At 39.7% G+C, this 24,386-nt stretch overlaps 2 protein-coding genes across 3 annotated transcripts in view; one reads left to right on the forward strand and one right to left on the reverse strand.

Moving 5' to 3' along the window:
• GLB1 (galactosidase beta 1) overlaps positions 1-6,933 on the forward strand; it is a 43,767-nt gene extending 36,834 nt beyond the window's left edge. For both annotated transcript variants that reach the window (XM_065753376.1, XM_065753377.1), the window contains 2 exons: positions 1,575-1,814; positions 5,505-6,933. In XM_065753376.1, the coding sequence (XP_065609448.1) occupies positions 1,575-1,814; positions 5,505-5,765 (501 nt within the window). In that variant the 3' untranslated portion in view covers positions 5,766-6,933. The remainder of the gene's footprint in view (positions 1-1,574; positions 1,815-5,504) is intronic.
• Positions 6,934-19,138: 12,205 nt separating this feature from the next.
• Positions 19,139-21,214, reverse strand: CCR4 (C-C motif chemokine receptor 4). Its single transcript, XM_065752636.1, has one exon. It carries the CDS (start codon positions 21,097-21,099, stop codon positions 20,023-20,025), a length of 1,077 nt encoding a protein of 358 aa, XP_065608708.1. The 5' UTR covers positions 21,100-21,214; the 3' UTR covers positions 19,139-20,022.
• Between the last annotated feature and the right edge of the window lie 3,172 nt (positions 21,215-24,386).

Below are 24,386 nucleotides of genomic sequence, written 5' to 3' on the forward strand. Positions count from 1 at the left end.
GCAAAGAATACCTTAAGGGAGGTATTTTTTGTGTTGATTTTTTGAAAATGGGGAATAATTTTGCCTTGTTCTTAGATGTTCTGTGGCTTCAGAAATAACATTAGAGGAGGACATTTCCATCTTGTTAAGCCTTGGACTTTCAAGACAATGGGATAGCTGAACAAAATTCAGAAAAGCTACTTTTTTCTGACTTTTTTGAGTTTGAGGTGAAACTTGGCATCTAGATTTTGGGAAAGAATCTGAAGAGGTTATTTTTTAAAACATCTGGCTGGTCTAAGCCTTGTAAATGAAGGAAGGAAGAGTGTTTCTGTTATTTGTATTTTTTTGCATGCTTACTACCACTTACATGTTTGTTTTACTGGAAAATTCATGTCTGTCTGGCCTATTGCATGTGCATTCTTATGCTGAGCAAAGTGCTTTTAGGCACCTCAACTCATTTGAGAACCATACAATTCTTAACGTCTGAAGACAGGTTTAGGGCAGCGGGTTAGAAAGTTTTGGCCAAAGGTTTGTTGCATTGCTTCAACTGATTGCCAAACAAAGTTTAGGTTGTAGAGACAAGTTTTGCCATTTTACTCTGTGCAGATTCTTTATTTCCATATATGAAAATAAAAGTTCCTGTTGTGCTTATACTGATGACTAGACTTGTGACATCAGCACAATGTTTATTAGATGTCAGAACAGATACACTATATACTGTTAGCCCTCCATGACAATAGAAAATGTGTTTTTATTTGTGCCTTTACTCGTAGAACTTCTTGTCCCTGTTCATGTTGTGGTGGTTGCAGCAGAACTTAAGTTGTACTGAAAAACAGTTTCTGTACAGGGTCTGTTCAGGGGATTATATGGATGTAGGAGCATTGGCTTAAAATTAATTCCTTATGTTGCAGTGATCCTCAGCTTTAGGAATCATTACTGTAATGCAATTAAGAAATGAGTTCAGGAGAAACTTAATGTTCCTTTCACTCCTCTTAAATCATTACTTTGCCTTGCCTTTGCATTCATTGTGTGAGTGCTTCAAGAGTGCACAGAGTTCCATAGAAATGAAACAGGACTATGTGGGCTTGAAGCTGACTGTAAGCTTAAAGTGTTTCTCTGAATTGGGGTCATGAAATGTGCGCCTTGATTTTGTGATACTGTATGCTAGCTGTAAAAGGCTTGTGGGAAGTAAATACTGCTTTCTCTGCTATTGTGCAGGTTAATATCTTGAGTTAGTGACTCAGTGTTACCAAATCTCTCGATGCTATCACAAAACTTAAGTTACGTGACTGTTTTTCTGCTTTTTATTAAGTCTCTTGTTTTTTAGTCATATTCAAATTAAAGCAAAATAGAACTCTTTTTTTTTTTTTTAATGGGAGAAAAGGTTGAAAGAGACTTGGGCATCAGTGAAAAATTTGAAAAGGAACAGTGCTTTCACAGAGAATAAAGTAAATGCTTGATTTGTAAGCAAAGCTTGGTGAAGACCAGATGTTTGTCTTTCCATCTTTGACTCAGAAAATTTTCTGACTTATATTTGCTGCTGAATAACTTCAATACCATTAAGCAAATTGTTGTCTTTTTTTTTCTCCTCCTAGGGCCTAGTTTCAAATTTAACTCTTGATCAAGATACACTTGTTGAATGGGAAATCTATCCCCTGAATATAGATGGAGCAGTGAACCATTTCATCCATGGCTACCCTGACCAACCAAAGAGATCTGTTGGCAAACCACAGAGTTATGAAGCACCTGCTTTTTATACTGGTACTCTTTCAATTCCTGGTGGGATTCCAGACTTGCCTCAAGACACCTATGTCAAATTTCCTGACTGGACAAAGGTACAACATTTTGCTGTTAAAACTTGAAGTCTACTCAAATTGCTACTGAGACTTCTATGGAAAGTCAAAATCTGCCTTTCCGTGGCTTGGTAGAAGTATGTTGTGGTGGTGAGACATGTCAAACGTATTTGATGACTAGGAAATGGATTCCTAGGTTCAAGTAAATCTGGAGATAAACAATTAAGAGGAGGGAAACATACTCAAAAGGTACATAGTACTGGTCTAAAAAAGGGAGAATTAAGAAAAAAGTAAGAAAGGTGAACTGTCAGAATACTTAGAAATGCTGCATTTAGTAGTTATGGGTTGATTTTTTTTCTGGAGAAAGTGAGATATTAGAGGACACTTCTCTGGTTATGTTGTTTAATTAAGGGCAACTGCAAACATATTTGTGGAGCTGTGTGAGAAACTGTGTCCTGTTACAGAGCATAGCGTGAGTTGGGCACTACTAGTAGGTGTGCCTGTAGGTGTGGATCTAGACAATGTTACTGCCTGTCTTCTGCTGCTTACTTGTGGCTGAACTAAATTAGAGAGCAATGCCACAAGAAGCTTGTGAGCAAGTGTCTGTTAATAGGAACTTCTTATAGAGTTGGAGTACAGCTAGAACAGAAAAAAGCATGTTTTCAGGGTGCCATGTTTGAGACTGTGCAAAACGAGTAAGGGCCTATTCACATTGCTGGTGGGAGAGACAGTGGGAAAGAATGTGTGTACTGAAGCATCACTCCTCTTGAAGGCCTAAGCAATTAAGTTCAGACATCAGAGTGATGTAGTTAGGTAGCAAAGTTACTCCTTTCTGAAGCAGCTTACTTATTTCTGTTAAAGCAGAAGAGAAGTTGCTGGTGATCTTTGCCCAGTATTCTAGTGGTTAACAGACTTTCCAATATGCAGAAGGCTGATTCATTGTAGGCTTTTAGTGCTGCTTGCACTGAGCTTGGATGAGGAAGTCTCATAGTCCCTGTTTCTATACATGTACATATCTTGCACAATCATAGAAAAAAATAAAAATAGTTGTTTGCATGGGAGCTAGAATCTGGGACTTTCGCAGTAAGTTATTTGAAGTAATGAAACCATCTTATCTTTGAAAAGGCAAGCGTGTCCAGGAATTCTTAGGTGTCAGTGGGAATCTTTCCATCTGACCTATTGAACATAAACTTCTGCTTTATTTAGTTGGTATACCCTCTGAAGAGGTTAAAGAGATACCAGAGAAACTGTAAATATGGTTATTGGATGGATCCTTCAAGCTTCGTATGGGCTAGACTAAATAAGGTACCCAAGAGTAATAAGATTGAGGTAAAACTGAGTTTGGGGAGAAGAAAGATAAAATCTTGAACTTGCAGATAACTTGACCAATGAGCAAATGCCAGTTAAGGCAGAGGTCAAAAAGACATCAAATTCTGCTCAAGTCCTACTGGATATAGGCCTTAATTCCTTGAGTGATGCTGTGTAAATTGTTCGTGGTAAGGTATGGAGAGGAGCTCTTAATAAGAGCAAAATTCCAGGTGTTTGAGTAATTCAAAAGCCATGCAAACAATGCTTGTTAAGAAAACATGCAGTTCCAAGAAGTATCCTGCCTTTGTGTATTATGTCAAGGAATATGACTTGCTGGATAGCCCAGAAGGATGCAGCATTAAGAGCCAGGACCTGTGTTGTTCGGGTTCAAGGTCAAAGAAAGGCTCATTTGCCTTTGTTATGTTTTAAAACCTTTCCTGTTAACAAAACTTCCCCTATTCTCACTTCAGGAAGCATGGTGTTTCTAACAGTGTATGTTACTGGATATATGGTTAGATTTATCAGGTTATTATTATTTTTTAATCTGAACAGAAAAGAGGATTTGCAGTCATGACTGTTCTTCGTTTGTGGTATCATGGGTTGTAGTTGCTGACCCTGATAGAGGAAATCTTGTTTCTGAATACAGACACCCACTCCTTTACTGTGCTGTTAATGATTTAAATGTCAGTTTGGAAATGAGAAATTAAGTTCATAGTTTCACTGGAAAAATGAGATTAAGGACAGAAACCAAGACCTGTATGAGTATACCTGCTGCACTGGAACTCTAATGCAGCTGATTCCTATGCTAAACTACTGCTTCCCAGAGGGTTACAGTAGCCCTGTCTAGTAGTTAGTCTACTGTGTAGTGAGTGCATTTGCAAATTCATTTTGTGTGTTCGGTGGTTAGCTTGCATATTAATGTCATATTTCTTGCTAAAACTAGTATAGAAATAATAAACTTGATTTAAAAAGCTTTTCTTGTCCTAAAGGACAATGTGTATTATTTTTGATGTATTAAAACGCATCAAAAACAAGCCAAGAACCAAGATGAACTTGATTTAAATCTTAAATAAACAAATGAAGAAGTAGTTTGAGATCTAAGTTTATTAATCCCTTGGCATGGTAAGATACAGGATCTTAATCTCTGTATCTATTACTACAGTTTAAGTGATTCATCTGCACTGACAAATGTACCAGCTCCTGAAAAGTTTTTTCTTGCAAGTTCCATAGAAACTGTTTTGATAAATACTAGCTTTGTGCTTCTGTAATTCTTCTAAGTATTATCTGAATTTCAGCAATCCCAGATTCAGACTCTGTTGTAGTCTCTATCAATGTACATCAATGCCACGACTGTTTCCTCTGCCTTCTGATTAATAACAGCTAAAGCAAGAAAGAAAACACAGATGAAATAATCTATTCCCATCCTCTTCCTTGCCTGCTGAATCCTTTGTAAATTGTCTGACACATGATGAAAAGGACACTTGAGAAGAATAAAAGAAAATGGTTTGTTTAGATCAGCTTATATCTTGTTTAATGAACAGTGTGGTTCACCTCAGGAATTCATTTGCAGTTTTACTAAGCATTTGGCAACTCTTCAATTTCAAAACATCTGGAAAAACCTGTATTTGTTTCACTACAGTGTGCGCATTTTCTGGTGTATGAAATGGCTGTTTTCATTTTGATATTTTCTTTTACTTGTTTTCTATTTTTAATTTGGGATATTTAATAATGTTAGACAATATTTGAAACTGTTAGGGCCACTTTCATTACAAAAATTAATTTAAGCAGTTTGTATGCTGCAGTAACCACAGTTTCATTGAATTTACATTAATGTAACGATTTTTGAGGTTTTGCTAGCAACTAAAATAAAATACAGTACCTTTGCAATGTAATTTCGTGTTTACTAAACTATTAGAAGTATAAAAAACACCTGAATTTCATGCATCTGGGCAAGCTTGTACATCTTATTTTGTAAAATCATACCAAGGAAAGGAGTTAAAAGATAACATAGTACTACATTTTACAGACAACAACAGGAGAATTAGAATCTGATTTCTTACTTCATGTGTTCTTTCTGCTTTCAGCAGTCAGTCATTGTCAAGCAAATACAATTTTCAGGGCTTATTTTGGTCTGCATCTTGTCACAGAATTCTGTGTCAGGAACCTGCCATTCTGTTTTCCTAAGGACTGTCATATCTGGAAAGACTGCAGTATTCAGCCACTTCATTTTAAAATAGCAAAGCATCAGGGGATTTAGATTCTTTTCATTATTTCTAGCACTTTCTTCAACAGATTTTCTGTCCTCCTAGCAAACTGGAAGATAAGAAAATAGAGTTACAATGTGAAGCATGTTATGCTTTAAAAGTTTAGTTATTTGGTCATTGTCAAAATACTAAAACTGTTGTTTTCTTTGTCTTTTAACAGGGGCAGATTTGGATCAATGGCTTTAATCTCGGTCGCTACTGGCCAGCCCGCGGTCCTCAGTTGACCCTTTTTGTTCCAAGGAATATACTTGTTTCATCAGTGCCAAACAACATAACAGTGTTGGAGCTGGAGCATTCTCCATGCAGCACCCAGCTGTGTGAGATAGAATTCGTAGATAAACCTATTATTAATGCAACCACACGGTACGAAAATGATGCACCCCCCCTGTTTGTTAGAGATGTGTGGCTGAGCCATCTATAATGACTTGAGTAGTTCCTTACGTTCCCCCTACTTTGCTTCCTGTTTCCTTTAGACACAGTTCCCCTTTTTCAAAGAGCCAGCGTTAATCAGTACGTTGTCTAGCAGAGACAGCTTCTTAGATTCTTCAAAGACTTTTTTTTTAAAGCTGGCTAGAGTTAAATACTCAAATTCTCTTAAAAAAGAGAAGTTGTAACTTCAGAGTTTGCCTTGAACTGTGAAACTGAGCTCATCTTGTAGATAACTGTAGCATCAAAGTCTACTAAAACGTACTCCTGTAGGCTGTTTGCATTACAGAAACCCTTTTATGATTTGCTTTTTACTGTCTTTTGCAACTGGAGAGAAGCCTACAAAAGGACTGAACAGTCCCACAAGCCTGCTTATTGCTCCTGTGGCCTGGTAGTTCAGTGCTGCCGATGGACTAGGCACTTGCAGCTGGATTTTTTTAATCTGTTTAGTATCAGTATCATTTTAGTCTATGCTGATAACCAGCGTTGAGTGGACCTCCTGTTTTTTTTCATCTCTGTGCAAACTGGTTTGTTAGGGGAGCAGTGAGAACAACTGTGGAATAGAGCACTCATGCAAGCTGATCCAAATAGCAGCAATATGGATGCTGGAGAGAGACCTTGTGTTCTGTTTTTGTCCCTTCTGTAAAGCTGATTGATTGCTTCACTTCTACCGTCTCCAAAGACTTTAAATTGACAAGTATTAGTACTACATGCATGAAAATTAGGTTGTTTTGGTTGGACCATAGTCTCTAGTTAACTTATCTGCAGAATGTAGTTGTAAAGTGAGCTATTCTTTTTTTTTATTCTAATTGACATGGAACAGTTCTTTTTCATAGGCTAGAACCTTGGAAATAGAGGGCTTTATGTTAAAGAATTTGAACTCTTTTATTCATTAATTAATGTCTTGCTTTGTTCCAGTAAATTGATCTTTGTAAGTGCCTGTTATTTGCAAAGATATGCAGTTGCTGTCAGAAAAGCTGACTTTCTACAGCAAATTGAATCATCTAATTGATTCTTAGGGTTTTGTTATCAATCATGAAAACTTTTTGGTGATATTTAAATAACAAAAGATTAACATAATATCAAATTTTCATAATCTGTGGTTGTTCCCTTTTTGTTTTCAGTCTGACATTAAAATCTTTTTAAAGATGAAATCCTTCTTGTGAGTGAAAAAGGGGGAGGTGGAAGATTGATTAACATGTTGTGGAAGAAATGAAGTTTTAGAGTATGAACAAAAAGTTCTCCTTGATGTCTGGTTTGTTTCGTTATGAAGATATGTGCAAAGTAAAGCAAATGAAAGTGGTTATAATGGGCTGTGAGGTCTCCCAAGGTGCCACTCTTCTGAGACTGCCAATGCAAAAACCTGACTATTTCTTCTCAGCTAATGCAGACTGCTACTCCCACCTGAAAAGGAACACCACTCGTTACCAACACCTCTGGTATGTGTTTGATGGGCAGACTGCTGTAGGAGTTTCCAAATTGGTTCATTTGAGCCAGAGAATTTCGAGCCTTAAATTCTTACCACAAATGCAAGATTTTATGGCTGAGAGCTTTGTGTGCAGTGCCCAAACACTTCACTCCCTGTGCTGATTCCAGTATTGTTTATTTTTTGCATCATCCATATGCAGACCTTGGAACATGCTCTACGAGTCACTTATTATGAAGCTGAGCCTTGAAAGTAAGGAATGGAACAGAATTAGTTTCATACCGGTTGTGGGTTTTGTGGCTTGAAGTGTGCAGATTAATGTTACGATGTAGATATAATTCCTACAACAGTTTGGTGCTTTAAAAGGAGGAAGTATTTATATTTTGTTGTCAATTAGTGCTGCAAAGAGAGTGGAGAAGTTGGTCAGCTTATATCTCTTGTTATCACTTCATTTTTTTTCCCACTGTATTCATGGAAATGTAATATAGTGCAATCCATAATATTTTTCTTTTTGGCAAAAATCAATGTAATATTACAAACATGATTTATTTTTTTTTCATTAAAGACTGCAAGCATTCATCTGGATAAATATGAGACCATCAAGAACAAAATGATAGAACAAGCTCAGTGTTTTTCAACTAGGGCTCTAGATAGCTTCAACAATTCACCTGCCTGTTGATTGCTTTCTGGGAAGTAATTTCTTGTCTGCATAAAGGAACTGAAAGCTGGGGCCTTGATTCCTGATCCTGGTCTGCCTACAAGAAAAAACAGAGGTTGCTAAGTGATGTGGTGTTTGTATGAGCACACAAATGGAGATCTCTCTGACTAAAGGCATTTAGAGCAAGTATCTACTGTGTAGGACCTGCTGCCATTTGCTGTTTTTTCATTTGTAGCTGTGTCTGTGGATGCTGCAAGTTTGTGTTCTTCCCAAACCATATCATAAACTGGGTCCCTATGCTGCCACTTTTACTTGTACTGTGGAGCTGGGGCCTATCCTAAACTTCCTAGCCTTAAGTTTGCAGCCTTGAAGTGCTTTTAGAGGAGGGCTACAAAAATGATCCAAGGGATAGAATAGCTCCCCTATGAGGACAGGCTGTGAGAGGTAGGGCTGTTCACCTTGGAGAATGCTTTGGGGGAGACCTTACAGTGGCCCTTCAGTATATGAAAGGGCTGCAGAGAGGCTGTAAGAAAGAAGTAAAGACTCTTAAGCAGGGTTTGTTGTGATAGGACAAGGAGAAATGATTTCAAATTAGACTGGATATAACGCAAAAGTTTTTTGGGATAAAAATAGTGAAGCACTGAAACAGGTTGCCTAGAGATGTGGTGGATGTCCCATCCTTGGAAACATTCAAGGTCAGGCTAGATGGGGCACTAAGCAGCCTGATCTAGCTGCAAATGTCCTTATTCATTGCAGAGGAGTTGAACTAGTTGAACTCAAATGTTTCTATGACTCCTGAGACTGATTATGTGCCAGTATCCCTATGCTGTCAGAAATCTGCCTGCATAGTTCAGCTGTAAGGACTCAGAATGGGTATTTTTCCAGATGTGGACTGTGATTTGTAAGCTTAAGCTGTAGTGCTGCCTGTGCACGATGAATAACTTTTAAATGTGATTTGGAATGAGTGAATGAGCAGGAAAATGTAAACTAGTCAGCAGGGTGCACAATGTGGTTGTATTCTCTGTGAATACAGAGAATGCTGTGGACTAGACTGCCCTTCCCCTTATGTTCATAACGTTATTATATACTTAGAAGTTTACCAGAACTTCAGAGTCACAGGGTTGAGTCTTCATTTTGTCCACATCCCTTCAGCCCCTATGTGCCCTTAGTAGTTCTCCTTTGCAGGCAGATCTCCTATTTGTTCCACAGCATCTCAGCTTTCCTTTGTAGTTTTTAGATTTTTGGACAATATGAATGTTAACTTGAGTATGAGTCTAGAAAATCCTCCTTACTGGACAGCAAACGCTATCCACCTGACAAATATACATCAGCTGTCCAGAAATTTCTATTACAGAAAAAGAACCCTGTCTATAACAGTGTGATCTGAAGGAGGTGGTGTAGCATTATCCAAGGTGCCCTGTTAACAAAACTGACTGCTCCCTGTAAGGAGGAAGAATCTACTCTCTTTGGTTGAGATTGGTCAATTTTCTGGTAACGGATGACTACAAAGACTATTGCAATATCTTTGTATTCTAATTTTGGACATATTGCAATCACTGAGAACAACAGCATCTGAATATCTGACTGGTATTCTGACACTTTTCATGGAAATCCATCCATATTTAATCAAATATCTTGCAGTGCTGACAAATCCTAACCTAACATCAGTTTGGTTTGGTGGCTGTTCTGTGCCATCTCTTTTGTGTTACTGCTAGGATGGACTGAATAAACAAACGTATAAAGAAGGGCAGTGAGACAACAGAGAAGACTGAATAAGGATGTGAAGAGGCAGTAGATTCTTCTTGGTGACCCAGACTGGGTGCTCAGCATTTTTTCTAAAATAAATGAGAGTTGCAAGAATGTTGCTTTGGAAGCTAAGACTTAAAAGGCCTGGTAGCCCAGGCAACTCTAAGGTCCTGGCAGAAAGATTGTGTGACTAAAGGAATTGGAAGGTACAGAAGACTGGGGTCTGCCTTAATGGTTCTCTCTATGATGAGGTGAAACTGGGCAGAAGGAGATGATCCTGGGGCTTAATACAAAGGGCTGAATGAATAAATGTGAAAAGATATCTCAGGGATCTTTGTCTTAATTTTGCTGAATGACATACAAATATCTAAAAATCCCTTTTCGGGAAGGATTTTATGTTGCTTATTATGTTATTGAAAATGGGATTAGTGAAGAGGTTTCCTAGCTTTGAGGGGATTCTGGAAGGTGTGTTTTACCTCCAAAGGCTTCATGGGACTGGTGCTAGTTTTACTTGGTAGTGCAAGCCCCTTTGGGTAGGATGTATGATCTGTGTGACTAAGGAGTCAGGGATGTATTTTAAAATCCCTATCCGAAAGTCAACTTCTGAGGGGTGGGTAGGTGTATGCAGCACTCAAAAATCAGAGTCTTAGGTAGAGCTCACTTGTTGTAAATGGGTAGCATCATCTTGCTCATAAGGCATGCTTTCATATCAAGGCACTTGCAGAGAGAGCCTGAGATCATTATATTGCGCCATGGTAATGTGTTTAAGTTACAGACATGCAGACTGTAGACTTTTTAAACTGGGAGGGGGGAGGCAAGTTAACTGTGAAGTGGGGTTGTGAGTTAAGTTTGAAACTCTCCAACAGAAGAGGTCATAAAATAGAGTGGATATGTTGAATACTGGTGCAAATAATGAAGGAAAAATACAGTCGTTTTCTGTTATTTGAGATTATTTTTATCAGGTTTCTTTGTAGTCACTTAAGTGTATGCAGTATACATATTTTCTAAACTTAGTGCTTCTTTAGGGCTCGCACTTTTTCATTTCTCTTGCCTGAGCATTTTCAGTGTTGTCTGCTGCTGCAGACCAGAGCTCAGTTCTGAGACTCATGTGGAGAAATGCCTAGTAATTGTGGGTCATCTCTACAGTGCTTCATAAGAAATGAATGCTGTATGTTTCCTGTTTTGTTCTTCCTCACATTTTATTGCTTCTTCCCTTTGTACTGGGGAAGTCTTTTGTGTAGAGGGAACCCCAAGAATTTCTTTCAATGTGTCATCAGATGTCTGAAGTGATCTCCACCCCACCACCTATCCACCATTAATTTACAAGTTGGACAAAGATGCCTTTACTTCTGGTTTGGTTATGGCTTTCTTCCAAATCCCATTCAAGGGTTCCATTTTCCACGTTCTATAAACCTTGTCTAGATGCACATAAGTGCTGTCTGGATCTCTAGTCTAGATTTAGCCCAAAATTGGGAGTTCTGCAGTAGTGCTCCCCAAAGGACTTTCCCTGGAGATGGTGAGTGACTGTGTTGTGTGTGGTAACTGTAGAGGGGTCTTCACATAAATCAGCACTACAGATCAAGTGCTGGGAGAATTGTTGAGGAGAAAAGGAAAAAGAAACAAACAGTTTCTTCCCTACGTTTCCTGGAACACTTTAGGCTTGGACGGATAGCTCTTGTACATACTCTAGATACCTTCTTTCAAGCTGCTTTTTATTTTTTCCTACTCAGTTTTAGGATGTGGTTTGCATTAATCATGAACAGGTAGATCCGGTACTCTGAAAAACCTGTGAACCTAGCATTGAACTCATAAGAGGCTTGATGCATGATTTCCTGCAAAATTTTGTCTTAGTGACTTCTGCCACATTGCATTCCTATATTGCTTTTTGATCCTTTGATCCAGAGCAGTATCTACCTCAAAAGCTTGACTCCATTTTCTAGTGAACAAGTACCTGCAGAAATATAATCGTGTTGTACTTGTCCTGCAAGGTGGGTGATAGAATACTCAGAGGCTCCCACCATTTCTCCTCTCTGTGTTATGAGTTTGAGGGCTTGCCCCATCAATGTAGCACATGAGAATGTTTTTGTCTTGGGGGCCGCGGACTTTCATCGTAAATTAAGTACACGTTGCTCAGTTCACATTGCTTGTCATTTTCTTTTTCTGATTTAATAGCAGTGTGTTTTTTCATAAGGGAATAATGGTACTTAGAGTGACAAGTGTCTGCCTAGCTCTAAACTCTTGAAGGTGTGCTTAGCAAGTGATTTCTCTCTAAGCTTATACACCTGAAACTTCCAGGTGAAATCTTTTTTTTTTCTTAGGAAGTTGAGTTGTCATTTGAGTGCTTTTATAGTCTTTTCAGTGGAAGAGCCACAGCTTTGGCTGCTGATTCAACTATGAGCTGCTCAGTTCCCATGACTGTTTGCAAAAAGTCCCCCAAACCCTAAAGCTTACACTGTGCAACACATACTGGCATTCAATATTTGAGGTTCTTTAAGAGCATTAGCTCTTCTAAACACCTTGGTCTGTCCTCTGTCAGATATATTTTGATTTTTGGGCTTGCTCATTGTTAGCCTTGGATGTCTTTTGATGTGAAAATTTGATGGTGCTTGTACATAGAATGTTCCTATTCTGCCCCACCTGTTTTAGTGCATTGCAAATTGCAGAAAGCCCCTTAGGATTGCAAATGTCAGAATGTGAAGTAAACTGGGAAAGCAAGTCAAAAAGAGGTAGGGTTTTTGTATGCAAATTTCAGTGATTCAAGGCAGCAGCCACCTATTGATGGAGAAATTTAAGGAAGATATTGCTTAAAATCCAGAGGTTTTGTGGGTTTTTTTTTTGTTTGTTTGATTGATTTTGAGAACCATCCTTTATGAAGGTATTTTTAGCTTGTGGAAGGAGATGAAATTTTGTGTGGTTCTTGATGTCTTGGTACAAGGCAAGATAAATAGCAGTGAACACAAATTTTTATCTCTACAGTAAGAATTTCACAACAGTACTCCTCATCTGGAGAATGATGTTGTTATACAAAGGGGGACAGTCTTTATTTCTTTATAGCAATTGCAAGAAGTGAATTGTCTGAGATCCTTGGCAATCTTAAAAACTTTTTTCTTTTTTTTTTTCCCCAGGGAGAAGGGAAGAATAAGTGTGCTGTAGTCTGTTTTGGGCATATTGACTGACTGGTAGCAACAAACCTGGCTAAGCTACTGTCACCTGGTTTTAGTCTGCAGCTCAATACACTAAGGTAGTGGAAGCTGTCCAGTAAGCAGCAGGTAATAAAAAGTGTGTTTGCCCTGAGCAATAAGCATTGTCTGTATGAAAGCATCCAGGGCCAGATCTGCCCACTCACCACAGCCTGTGCATGTGTGACTCTGCTTGATGTCACAGCAGAGGACTGCCAAGCCCTTCATCCAGGCAGCACTGCCAGCTACTCTACCTATTGGCGCATTGGCAGCTGCTCTTTTTGGAGCAGGTACATCTAGCTTGTCGTGTGCATTCACTAGGGAGATGGGATTCTTGCTGTGAGGGATCTCCAAACAAAACTGTGCCAAAGTGATAACTGGGGTCATGCAGTTTCAGGTCTACAAAACATGACAGATTTTGCCAGGAGGCATCACTAAAATAGACAATGACACAAGCTACCTATTTATTCCATTATTAGGAGCTATCAGCCTGAAAATCCAGGCTACGTTTAGTTATATATAATGATTTAATATTATTATTGTGAGGGCACCTTCAGACATTCAAAATATGAATCAGCTTTTTATTATGAATTACCTTACAGGGAAGTTGTTGATGCAATTAATAGTTGTCCTGAACCTATACAAAACCATTTGGTGCTTCAAAAGAGGAAAAAAATGGAAAAGACTCCCCTCCCCCCCCCAATAAATAAATAAATAAATCTTCAGAAGCTTAGATATCTCATGCTAAGCTTGCTTTCTCAGGTGCTGACACAAATTATTAAATAATTAATATTCATCAATAAAAAAATAGATCAAAACTCAAATTGACAACTTAATTTTATTTGCACACCTTTTTGATAGAGCATGCAAGGCTCTGTAGTTCTTCACATTAGTTTCCTATGAAACTTTGAAATTGTTTCCCTCTATCAGAAGGAAATCTTGATAAGAATTTGGAGCAAATATGTTGAAAAATTGGCTGCACTTCTTCTAAAATAGCTTGCTGAAACAAAATTGAAACAATAGCATAGTAGCATTAAAAGGTGCTGATTAAAATATGCATTCACCAGTGCATATCAATGTACTACAGATCTATTCTCCCAAGTGCTCAGTTTTTCATGAAAGTGACATTTGTAATGCAAAATGTACGGGTAGTGTAGTCACAACACAGACATCCTGCCTGTGTGAGCACTGCACAAGGAGAACTTAGCTGGTGAGGAGGTGAATGGATTTACTCTGACCTCCGTGTGACTGTGGTGAGAAGGACTTTGACACTTGCATTCACGCGAAAAGAAAGAGCATGAGCAAGTGGGAACCAACTTCCCCACGGGGATTTTGGTGGTTCCCTAGTATTTCTAATGCAAAGAAGCTGGTACTGACCTGAAATACCTATGGGTAAATCAGTGAAGCAGAGCTGAAGAAGAAACATCCCACATCTAAACTTATTTTTTCTTTCCTTTTGTGAGCTCTTCAGCCCCATCTCTGTAGTGTGGCAAGTTTGTCTAACGCTTTGCACTGAGTTTCAGATCTCTAGAAGTACAAACAAGACTTCTGAAGGTAAGGGTAGATCTGTGCTGTGCAACTTTTCAGTGCTGTTTGTCCACAGAATCTACAATTGCTCCTTGTAGCCTTGTTTTTTCCCACTTCTGGTCCTTGTAAATGTGCATTGGAGAACTGATTTGTATAAGCAGCAACAAAATCCATCATTCTCCCTTCATTTTCTTTGCACCTTTCACACATACACTGTTAGTGGAAAAGACAAGTCACTCTGTCTGCGGTCATGGTCTTATTTGTGGTCAAATTTCAGTTTACCAGTTATGAGTAAACACAAAGATCTATTGTGGTCTCTCTTTGCTTTGATTAAGATGCTTTCATGCTACAGCTAGCTGGTACTACACTTTCTATTTGTGTATGATGGAAACTGGTTAAAAGTGAGTGATGAGCTTTCTCCTCTCCTACCTGTCCCAAACCAGGATACTTCTCTGGGGAATGCTGGAAGAGTTTGAAGTCCCAGTGCAAAAGAGACAGACATGCTTTTCATACAGCAATGTGCTGCTACTGTTCCAATCAGCTGTCCCAGGTACATAAATCTCATCCTGAACTTGGCTGCTCAGAACTTCTTGTAAAATGCTGATCAAAAGCTGCTGACCTCTTTGAGCGAAGGAGTGAATCTGGTAGTGTCTTTGTTATCTTACAAGAAGCTAGTAGCACTGAGAGTTTCTTATCTGCAGAAACATATCAGATTCTTGATTGCTTACTTTCCTTGCAAAAGCAAGGAAAAAAATGTTTTTGTTTTGCAATGCTTGACATTGAGAAGCTTGCAGCATACAGTTGCTGAGTTCTGTCTACTGAATGCATACTGTTACTCAAAAATGATTGCAAACCCAGGGAAACTTCAGCCCTTCCAAGATGACCTGACACAAAATCACCAGCAGAAATAGTAAAGCAGTACAATACACTGATCAGTCGATGTACTTGGGATGTGTTTACACAGAAGGTGTGTTTTTTTTCTTTCATTTCGATCCTTTGCAAACAGGAATCCTTGTCCTCTTCTATTTTAAGATGGATATGGAGGCTGTTATCAGTTAAGAACATAAAATCATAGAATTAAGGTTGGAAAAGACCTCTAGGACTAGACCTAAGGACTGCCAGTCCATCTCCACCATGCTCACTACCCATGTCCTTTAATGCCACATCTACACATTTCTTGAACACCTCCAGGGACAATGACTCCATTGCCTCCTGAGGCATCCTGTTCCTTCTGGGAAGGAAATTCTTCCTAACGTCCAACCTGAACCCCATGGCTTTAGCTCATCATCTTCCTCCATTTACAGCCAGACACCCTTTGTGTTAACCTGTGCAGACTGAATGTAGACTTGGAGTTTCCTGGCTGGGGCTTCTCAGGTTGGGCTACCAGAAGGGGTGCAGTCTGGGCAACTCTAATTTGAAGGCTGCTTCACTTTCCTAAAGTCAAAACCAAACAACAACAACAAAAAATGGTCAAGAGGCTAGTGATGCATAAGAGAAGATACTGTTTTCAGTAGAGGTGTTACACACGTGCTGCTATTTCTGAGAGTTCAAAAGGGAATCAGAAATGAATGAGACGCCTTTCATCTGGGATACTGAGCAATGGCCTGCAAGTAGTTCTCTTTTGAGTTGATCATATGAGGGATATGTGGAGGGATATGTACCTCTAGGGGAAAGTGTACAGCAGCATTTGGCAGTTGTGCCTGTCTCCATCAAGATGTTCATTGAATCCATTGACTTGTATTTTGCTAGTCTGGAACAGATGGAAGACCTTGCAATTTGTGAGCTTCATTTCTGCTGGAGGTGCCTCTGACATTAAGATCAGATTTTTGTTTGCCACTTTTTTTTTTTTCTGATGGTTGTTGCTGCTTGAATGACCATGGAAAAAATCTTCCTGGAAGCAACTAACTTGGTGTCTTCTTGCTTTGTATTGTCTGCTCCATCTGGAGTGACTTCTCTGTGACTGCCAGTAGTACTAAGCATATGTCATTGCTACGTTACAGAAAGTTTACTTGATTGGTACTGCATCACTTTTGAATGCTCCTGTCAGATATTTGAATGCTAGAATTCTCATTACAACTGTATTTTCTGTTAATTTCCTGTCTTCTACTTAAAAACGACTTAAAACTTTAATGGCCGGAGTAGTGAAGTGTTGTTGAACTCTCTGTAGGCAGTGCCTTAAAGAATATTTTAATGTTCATTTTGACTAACATTACTGAACAACTTGTGACTTCTAATTGCAAATAAAGTCAAATGAAAATATTTGCATTGAGACTGGTCTCTAGAAACATTGAGAAGTGCTAGATGGAACAGGAAATCATTATGAGCTCCTGGAGTAAAATGCATGAGTGTTGATTCCTGGAAGCATCTTGGTAGCAGAGGAGCACCATAGGACCTGCTGAATTGCACTGTCCTTCAGACCAGATGTCCAGACTTGTTGCTGGAATAGTGGCAAGCAGCAACAACTGAGAATGGCAAATCCTCAGTTTCTTTCCAAGGTTGATTCTAATATCAAGAGGAGTAGTTTGGGAGAAGGTGACCTACCATAATCCCTCCTCTGCACAAAGGGGATAAAGCCATGCTCTGGAGTACAAGATTGTAGAACTGTTTGACTTGGAAGGAACCTTTAACGGTTAACTAGTCTGACTCTCCAAGATCGCCTAAGACTGAATTACACACCTTAGAGAATGACTGTACTGACCCATCTGTTGTATGAAAACAAACCTACCAACTTCTTTAACCTTTTCATCATTGTTTAATGTCATACTGATTTTCTTTTTTTTACCCTGGTCTGCACTTCTGTGGCAGCTTTACGTCTTCTCGGGTGCTCTGAATGGCCTTCCAAGGAACCCTGATGTAAAAATGTGGGTTTAGGTATGAGTCAGCTTTGCTTCACTCTAATACCTATATATTTTCTTTCATGGTTCAATAGGTCTGTCCGTACCTTATTCATTGCTTGGAAACTCTTGTTCAGCTAAAATGGCACCTTTGATCATTTGACGTTCTGAAAATCCCTGCTTTACTTTTGTCTTTGTTGATAGTATAGTCTCATCCTTTCTCATCAGCGGATTTCAGAGCCCTCTTTCAAAAGAGGAGTGGCATTATCCAGAGCAGCTCAGAGCCTGGGGAAGCATGCTTTATTCCAGATGACAGAGAAGAGGAAACCATCCAGCTTTGGTGAGCCCCAGTCCCGTGCGGCCATGGGTTCCTGTGCCCACCACTAATGTGCCCACCACCTGATTCAGGAAGCCAACTCAGAGCACAGCTTCCATCCTGCTGGCTCATCCTACATACCTTTCAGGTAGCTTGTGAGTATTACTGGGAAGGCTGGGAGAGGCTCAGTGGGAAGAGAACTGAGGTCAGTGTTCACTGGGAGGGAGCTTGGCCTGCACCATGCGCTGTCCTGAGCATGCACATATACAGGATGTGGGGCAGAAAGCCTCACGGAGACTAGAAGCACCTCTGAGTTTTGTGCAGAAAAAGGCATTCTTACTGTCTCCGTTTAGAGAGGTGTTGGGCAGCTGCTGGGTGCGGCCTTTAACTCCACACATGAATGGGCTCACATCCTCCCCCCACTGCAGGCTGTGTGCCCAGGGCAGTGCAAGGCATGCGGGCTGCTGCCATCTTGGTGCCGTTCCTCAGCGCCCTCTGAGCTCCAGAACTTTCTTATTTTGCTGTTGCCAAGAACCTCTTATGGGAGTTGCTTTTTGCTTGCTGACCACTTTTGCCAGTGCGGAGCAGGCAGCCATTGCCCTAGTCTGGAAAGCAAGATCTCAGGTTTATTTAACAGACCTGCTTCATCGTATTGACCGGAATGGTCACAGAGTGGGAGCAAGGAAAATAAACTACTGCATTGCACTGTATTGCTTCCAAATTAGTCTAGGTGCTTGACTAATGAATAGCTCAACAGATCATGTCGTGTGCTGCTAGTGTCACATCTACAAGGTTGAAATGTCGTGCCAGCTTGCAAGTGATGTCATCAAGTTTGGTGACATCTGTGAGACTTGCCTGCTCCTGATATTTGCAATTTGTCCTGTTCTTCCTTTAAAATATGGGTACTAGATGGTCTAACCCATCCCTTGAGGCTTTTTTTTATCTGATATATTCAGTGACTTGTATAGAATAGTAAGAATTTATGCTCTTTTTATAGTAAGGAAGTTATTTTCTTAGTGCAGTAATGCCTTCCACAGCTATTCTCATTGTCTGCATTATTGCGGATCCTTGCCTGAAGTAGTCAGCATCAGCAAAGTGCTGATGTCAGTGCATTCTCCAAAATGTTATGAAGGGTATACGTGTGCATTAGCATTTAAAAGTGCTATTTTTCATTTTCAGTCTGTTCATTCTATCATGAGGAACGTTACGTGGAGGGGAACTTCCACTTATATTTCTAATTTAGGGTGATCATGACAACAGCATTACTACATTTTTATACTACGTATCATGCTTTGTCCTTAGATATTACATTTTGTCTGTTGTTTGTAGCCACATTTGGGTGCTGGTCATTTTATTACTGATGGCCTAAGAGAGATGTGAGTCTACTGAGTAGCTGCCATTTAGCAACAAAGACCCACCAGGAATATTTTCCAAGATGGGTTTTTCAACTCATACTTTGGATCCTGCTACATCACTGATGTTTGCTTTTTAAATAATTATTTTTGTGCCAAAATCTAAACGTTGCTTCCTGTTTTAAACTCAGTTAATAATGCATATATCTGCAAGCAGCTACTGTGGCATCACTCTTTGCCTTCTGCTCTGTAATCAAATGCTGCTATTCTTTGTGTGGTTTCTAGATTATGACAGATCTTCTCTACATAATCTATCTTTCCTTCCTTTTGTCTTGCCAGATGTTTATACCGTGAACGAAGTTCAGTCTTGCAGTTAGGTATTTTTGGAACAAAGAACATTCTTTTTAAAAGATACTTTTAAAAGATGCTTCAAATTTATTTGTGCATACTGGTTAAAAAAAAAGAAAAGATGTATTTAAAAACAAAACAACAAAAACAACCACATTTTCAAAATTAAGAAGAATTGTCATCCTGAATTATGGTGATTAAGTCATTCAGAATGCCTGTATGTATCTACATGTAGGCAATTTGGATACCTGAAAGAAAACAAAGCTCAATTTATAGCACAGTGTAATACATTGGCTTTGCATCTCTGTACACACGGAGTATGTTTTGTGTCCTTTTTTCTTAATGGCTGAAGGCGTGTCCTGTCCTGAGATGAAACTTTAACAGTAGCTGCTATTGTTGATAGATTGCTAAATGTCTGAGCAAACAAAACCTATGCAGTTCAGCTGTAGAATAAAAAAATATGATAATAACCACCTTCTTGAACAAGCAAAGATACTTTCCAAATGCACTTTGAAATGGCAAGTTGTTTCTCCTCTGCTCTCTGTTCAGATCAATTGTTTCTTGATGCTGGTGAAAAGCAAGTGACAGAGCATAGTACTTGCAGTGAGTCAAGGATGCTGTTACAGATGTGAGATGTGTACAGAGCAGTGATTTCTAATTGCAGCAGATAAAACATGCATGTCTGTCTCCTAGATCTCACATCTAGGACAGCTTCTGTCGTAGTATTCAGAAAATCGAAGAGGCAGAAATCAAAGATGAAGTAAGTTAGTACCAAATACTAGCTGACTTAAATGCTTGTGCGTTTTCTGAGCTTTCTGAAGTTCCTGCGTTTGTCAGTTTATTTTTGTCAGTTGGTGTGGAACACTTTACAGAGCTTCTTGGTCCAAAGTAGACTGTGTGTGGAATGAACCAGTGGACTCAGTGTGGTAAGTGACGTGAAGACCACACCACTTGCAAATATCTCCAGGTAACTGCCAGTTCTTAAAGAGCATCTTCAGGTACTTCTTAAATTTTTCCCCCATGAAGAAATAGATGACTGGATTGAGGCAACAATGAAAAAGGCCGAGGGTTTCAGTTATTTGGAATGCGTAGTCCAGGTTTCTACTCACTTGACAGTTTCTAACGACTCCAATGAATTCCAGCAGTTGCAATAAAATCACGATGTTGTAAGGGGTCCAGAAGAAGAAAAACACAATCATGACAGCAAAGATCATCCTCACGGCCTTATTCTTTTTCTCATTTCTGCAGTGAAGTAAAGTTTTAATAATCATGGAGTAACAAAATGCCATAACTATAAAAGGGAGCAGGAGTCCAAGAATGTTGACTTCCAAAGTGTAAAGGAGTTTCCATGCTATGAAGTTGCCTGGGTATCTCAGCTTGCAGGTAGTATAATTTTGCTCAACAAAAGATTCTCTAAATACAAGTTCTGGAATGGAGGCTAAAAGAGCTATCAGCCATACAGTAAGACTGGCAATCAGGCCGTGGAAGGCAGTTCTTGCTTTCATGGAAAGCACTGCATGAACAATTGCCAGGTATCTGTCTATGCTCATAAGCATAATAAAAAATATCCCACTGTAGAACCCAACCAGATAGATCCACGAAATAATTTTACACCAGGGAGTTCCAAAAACCCATTGGTCTATCGTGAAGTAAGACCAGAATGGCAGGGATAAAACAAAGAGCAAATCTGAGATGGCGAGGTTTAGCAGGTACACATCAGTCATGCTCTTCAGTCTCTTGTATTTAAAGAGAACCACAATGACCAGAGTGTTTCCTATTAGCCCAACCAGGAATACCAAGGTATACAGAACAGGGAGGAAAGAGGCTGCAAACCTCTTGACAGTTTCCTTACTGCAAGGTTGTGGAGCATCACTATAATTATCGTAATAGTCATAAGAGGTTGAGGTGTCAGCTTCAAGGGACTCTGTACTTGAAGAACTCATGTTTTTTTTTTCCCCAAGTTCCTGAGAATGAAAGAATATAAAAAGGTCAGTCACTATCTGCGTGATGATCGTGTAGTTACTCTGCAAGCCTGAATCACATCGGGAAGTCTGCAACGCTGAATGACTAACTTGCAGTTCTGATGTACTTCTCATTACAGATTCGCAAACAATATCTAAGTATCATGGGATTCTTATGCAGTGTTTGCAAAAGTACTGTCCTTAGCATGCATGTCCTTCCAAAACTGCAAGTCAGATGTGTCAAGAACACCGAATGCCATTGAGGCTGCAAAGAGGAAAGCAAAGAAGAAAGCAAACAGGGATGAAAGATACAGACTGTAGATATCAAATCAGAGAGGGATAAATCCCATGTGGAGTAAAGTAAAAAGCAAAACCACTGTTCATAGCAGTGTGAGTTTTTACCCATCTTTCCAGTCAGGCAAACATCACTGAAAGTAGACAGAAATTAAATGCGTCTGACTCTCCTAATGATGCTTACTGAAAGGTGACATCAGTTGTCAGTAGGTGCTGTCTGTAGTAGCAAAGTGAATAACAGGAATTTGTTCTCTCTAGTTTTATGCGAAATTACTTAGAGATTGACTAGATCACGTAATGGGTGAAGTGCGAATACATTGTCGGCGTGTTTCTCTCTGTCATCACATCTCAGCAAGCTTCATTTCTTAGCCTAACATACCAGGACTTTTACAAGACGGAGTTACGGAGTCATGCCCTTCCCTTTTATCTTTATTTTATGGATGGGAATCAGAGGAGAGAGGAGTATTATCTCTTCATTTGTCTTCACAATGTATACTGCTGCTGATTAACAGTAAACAGGGACTATCATTAACCTGCCCCCTTCCATGTGCAGTTGATGTTGTGACACCATTCCAGTCTACATCTCTGTTCTGTTATACACAGGGAATATAATCTGAATTACAAATCACAGCTACAAAACTTTTTGGCACCAATGGCCTAGAGATGCAACAAGAACAGCTAAACATACCTGAATCTAATATACCTTCAGAATGACTATTCTACCAAAATATTTTAAGCTGAAAACATATGCTTGCATAATGCACATATACATAATTCTGATTATGCAGGATTTCTGAAAATTACCTTAAAAATTACTAAGCAGCAACGAAAGGTAAAAGTATTACAGTCACATACATTATAAGCAGGTATGACAGACAACTGCTTCTCCCACTATGTTTTTTAAATATTACCTTTTCTCCTCTCTTTTTCAATTTTCAAATGATGGGAAGAAGCTCCTCAGTTCTGGTGGAGCAGAATTGCTTGTTTCTGGCCAGGTGTCTCTGCCAGTGAAGTGCTGCCTACGCTGTGATACCCATCAGCTGCAAAAAGCAGATGTCACTAGGTAGCTGTGTCTGTCAGCGGAAACTCTGTATTTCCTTGCAGATCTTATCACAAGTGTTTCTCTCCTCAATGCTCACGAGAGATGGTCCTTTAAGTGCAGAACAGAAATAAAGTGCATTTACAGCGTGTAAGGCAATGCAGAGTTTTCAGTGAGAGTCCAGTTACTGAATTAAAGCTACATCATCTTACTCAAACATCATCTTACTCAATAATCATTAAAGGCAGGTGTCACTAAGGAGCTCTCATCCCACGGAACTTCCGTTCCTTTTTTATGGGTTGCAAAACATACCTCAAACTCAGAAAAAGTAATGAAAGGATCATCTGTAGTGAGCGGAGAGGAGGAGGGCACTCTGGTTGTGTGGGAGGTGTTTCTAGTCCCGCTTTGTAGGATAACCAGTGTTTTAGGTTACACCATGTAGCTGTAGAAGAAAAGAGCTGTCTAGACCTCGAGTAGGGAAATCTCTTCTTATCCATTGTTCTTTGTTCTTCCTAATGTCTTGCTAAGGAATGAAATGAAGGCATGCCAATACACACCTTTTTGCTTGATGTCTCCCACAGCAGATCTTATATATAGCAAAGCCACCACTGATCTTACACAAATACTGATAATGGTCAAAATATCAAACAAGAAGTAGGGTGTGTGTGTGGTGTAAGGGCAGGTGGGGCTGAGGTTTCCTATGGTTCTTATCGCAGCAGGAAGCCCAGCTATTTCTACTAATTTCTCTATAAATTCCCCAATGCTCTTTTGGGGGATCCTGCGAAGGAGAAGAACACACAGGACCTGTGCTGGCTAAATAGGATGGTTCTGAGTCCATCTGGCAGAGCAGCTATGCCAGCAGCCTGCAAATGCTGCTGCTCTTCTGTGTCCCGCGGAAGGCCAGCCAAGCAAAAATGAAAGCAATTCCTCAACAGGGAAGGCTGCTTGCTGGATAGCAGGAGAATCTGGAGAGTCAGTGAGAAGCAGAAACAAGAAAGCTGCAGAACTTGGCTGAGAAGGGAGAAAGACTTGTGGATCCCAGGAGAGCCGATGTGAAGACATCAAGCTTTGCTGTTCTCCAGAATTAAATACTCATACAGAAAGTAGCTGCTCAGCCATCTTTCATAAGCTGCATCTGTGGAGTTTTAAATTCATCACTGGGAGATCACCGGTGCAGGTTATTGCTCTGCAGATTGTATGTATTTTCTCTTCAGCGTGCTGACAGTCCTTTAAAGATGTGGCTATCAGATGAGCAGGCAATACTGTGGTTCCAGTTTCATCAGCTCTATTCTCAGAAAGCAGAGGCTGCTCCTCATGATCCCTGAAAAGGCCTCTTCTTTCATTTCTTTTACCTTCCCATGGTAACAGTGACATAAAACCTCAATTTTTCAATGACGTAAGCATCTGTTTTTAAGGCAAAAAAGCACCTCCTTACTCTGTAGGCATTACCCTTCATTAGTTTTAGCTGCAGTGCTTTAGCCTCAGTAAACCACCAAGCACTTGAAAGTCAACTTTGGCCTGTGATTGTTTTCCACTCCAACAAACTCACTGCCTTTGAATTTCTTCAGTAGTGCTTTTTCTAGATTTCCTGATGAAGCAATGAACGGAACCGAGTTTAATCTCCCGCCTACCCTGTTAGTGCCCACCTTGGCTACGGGCTGATTTCTTATCACCATAGCCTTTTGAGAACTGTCCAAGACTCGGTAGCACCCATGCCACACTTCAGATACACTTCTGATCTTTTGATTGTGTCAGCAGGGATCAAGACTGCAGTCTTATGGATGCAAGTTTAGAATGGCACTGGCCTGAAGAAAGGCCTTATCAGGCAGATTACCTTTTGCCCAGTCCTCCCTTAGAAAAAAAGATATAAAGAAGCAAATGCTTCCTAGCTGTCTTAATGTGTCTTTTCATACCTCTACTTGCTGTCTCAGGTAAA

The sequence above is a fragment of the Cyrtonyx montezumae genome, unplaced genomic scaffold (assembly GCF_038088225.1).
Source record: "Cyrtonyx montezumae isolate F1298 unplaced genomic scaffold, pur_monq_1.0 scaffold_8, whole genome shotgun sequence".
Lineage (NCBI taxonomy): Eukaryota > Metazoa > Chordata > Aves > Galliformes > Odontophoridae > Cyrtonyx > Cyrtonyx montezumae.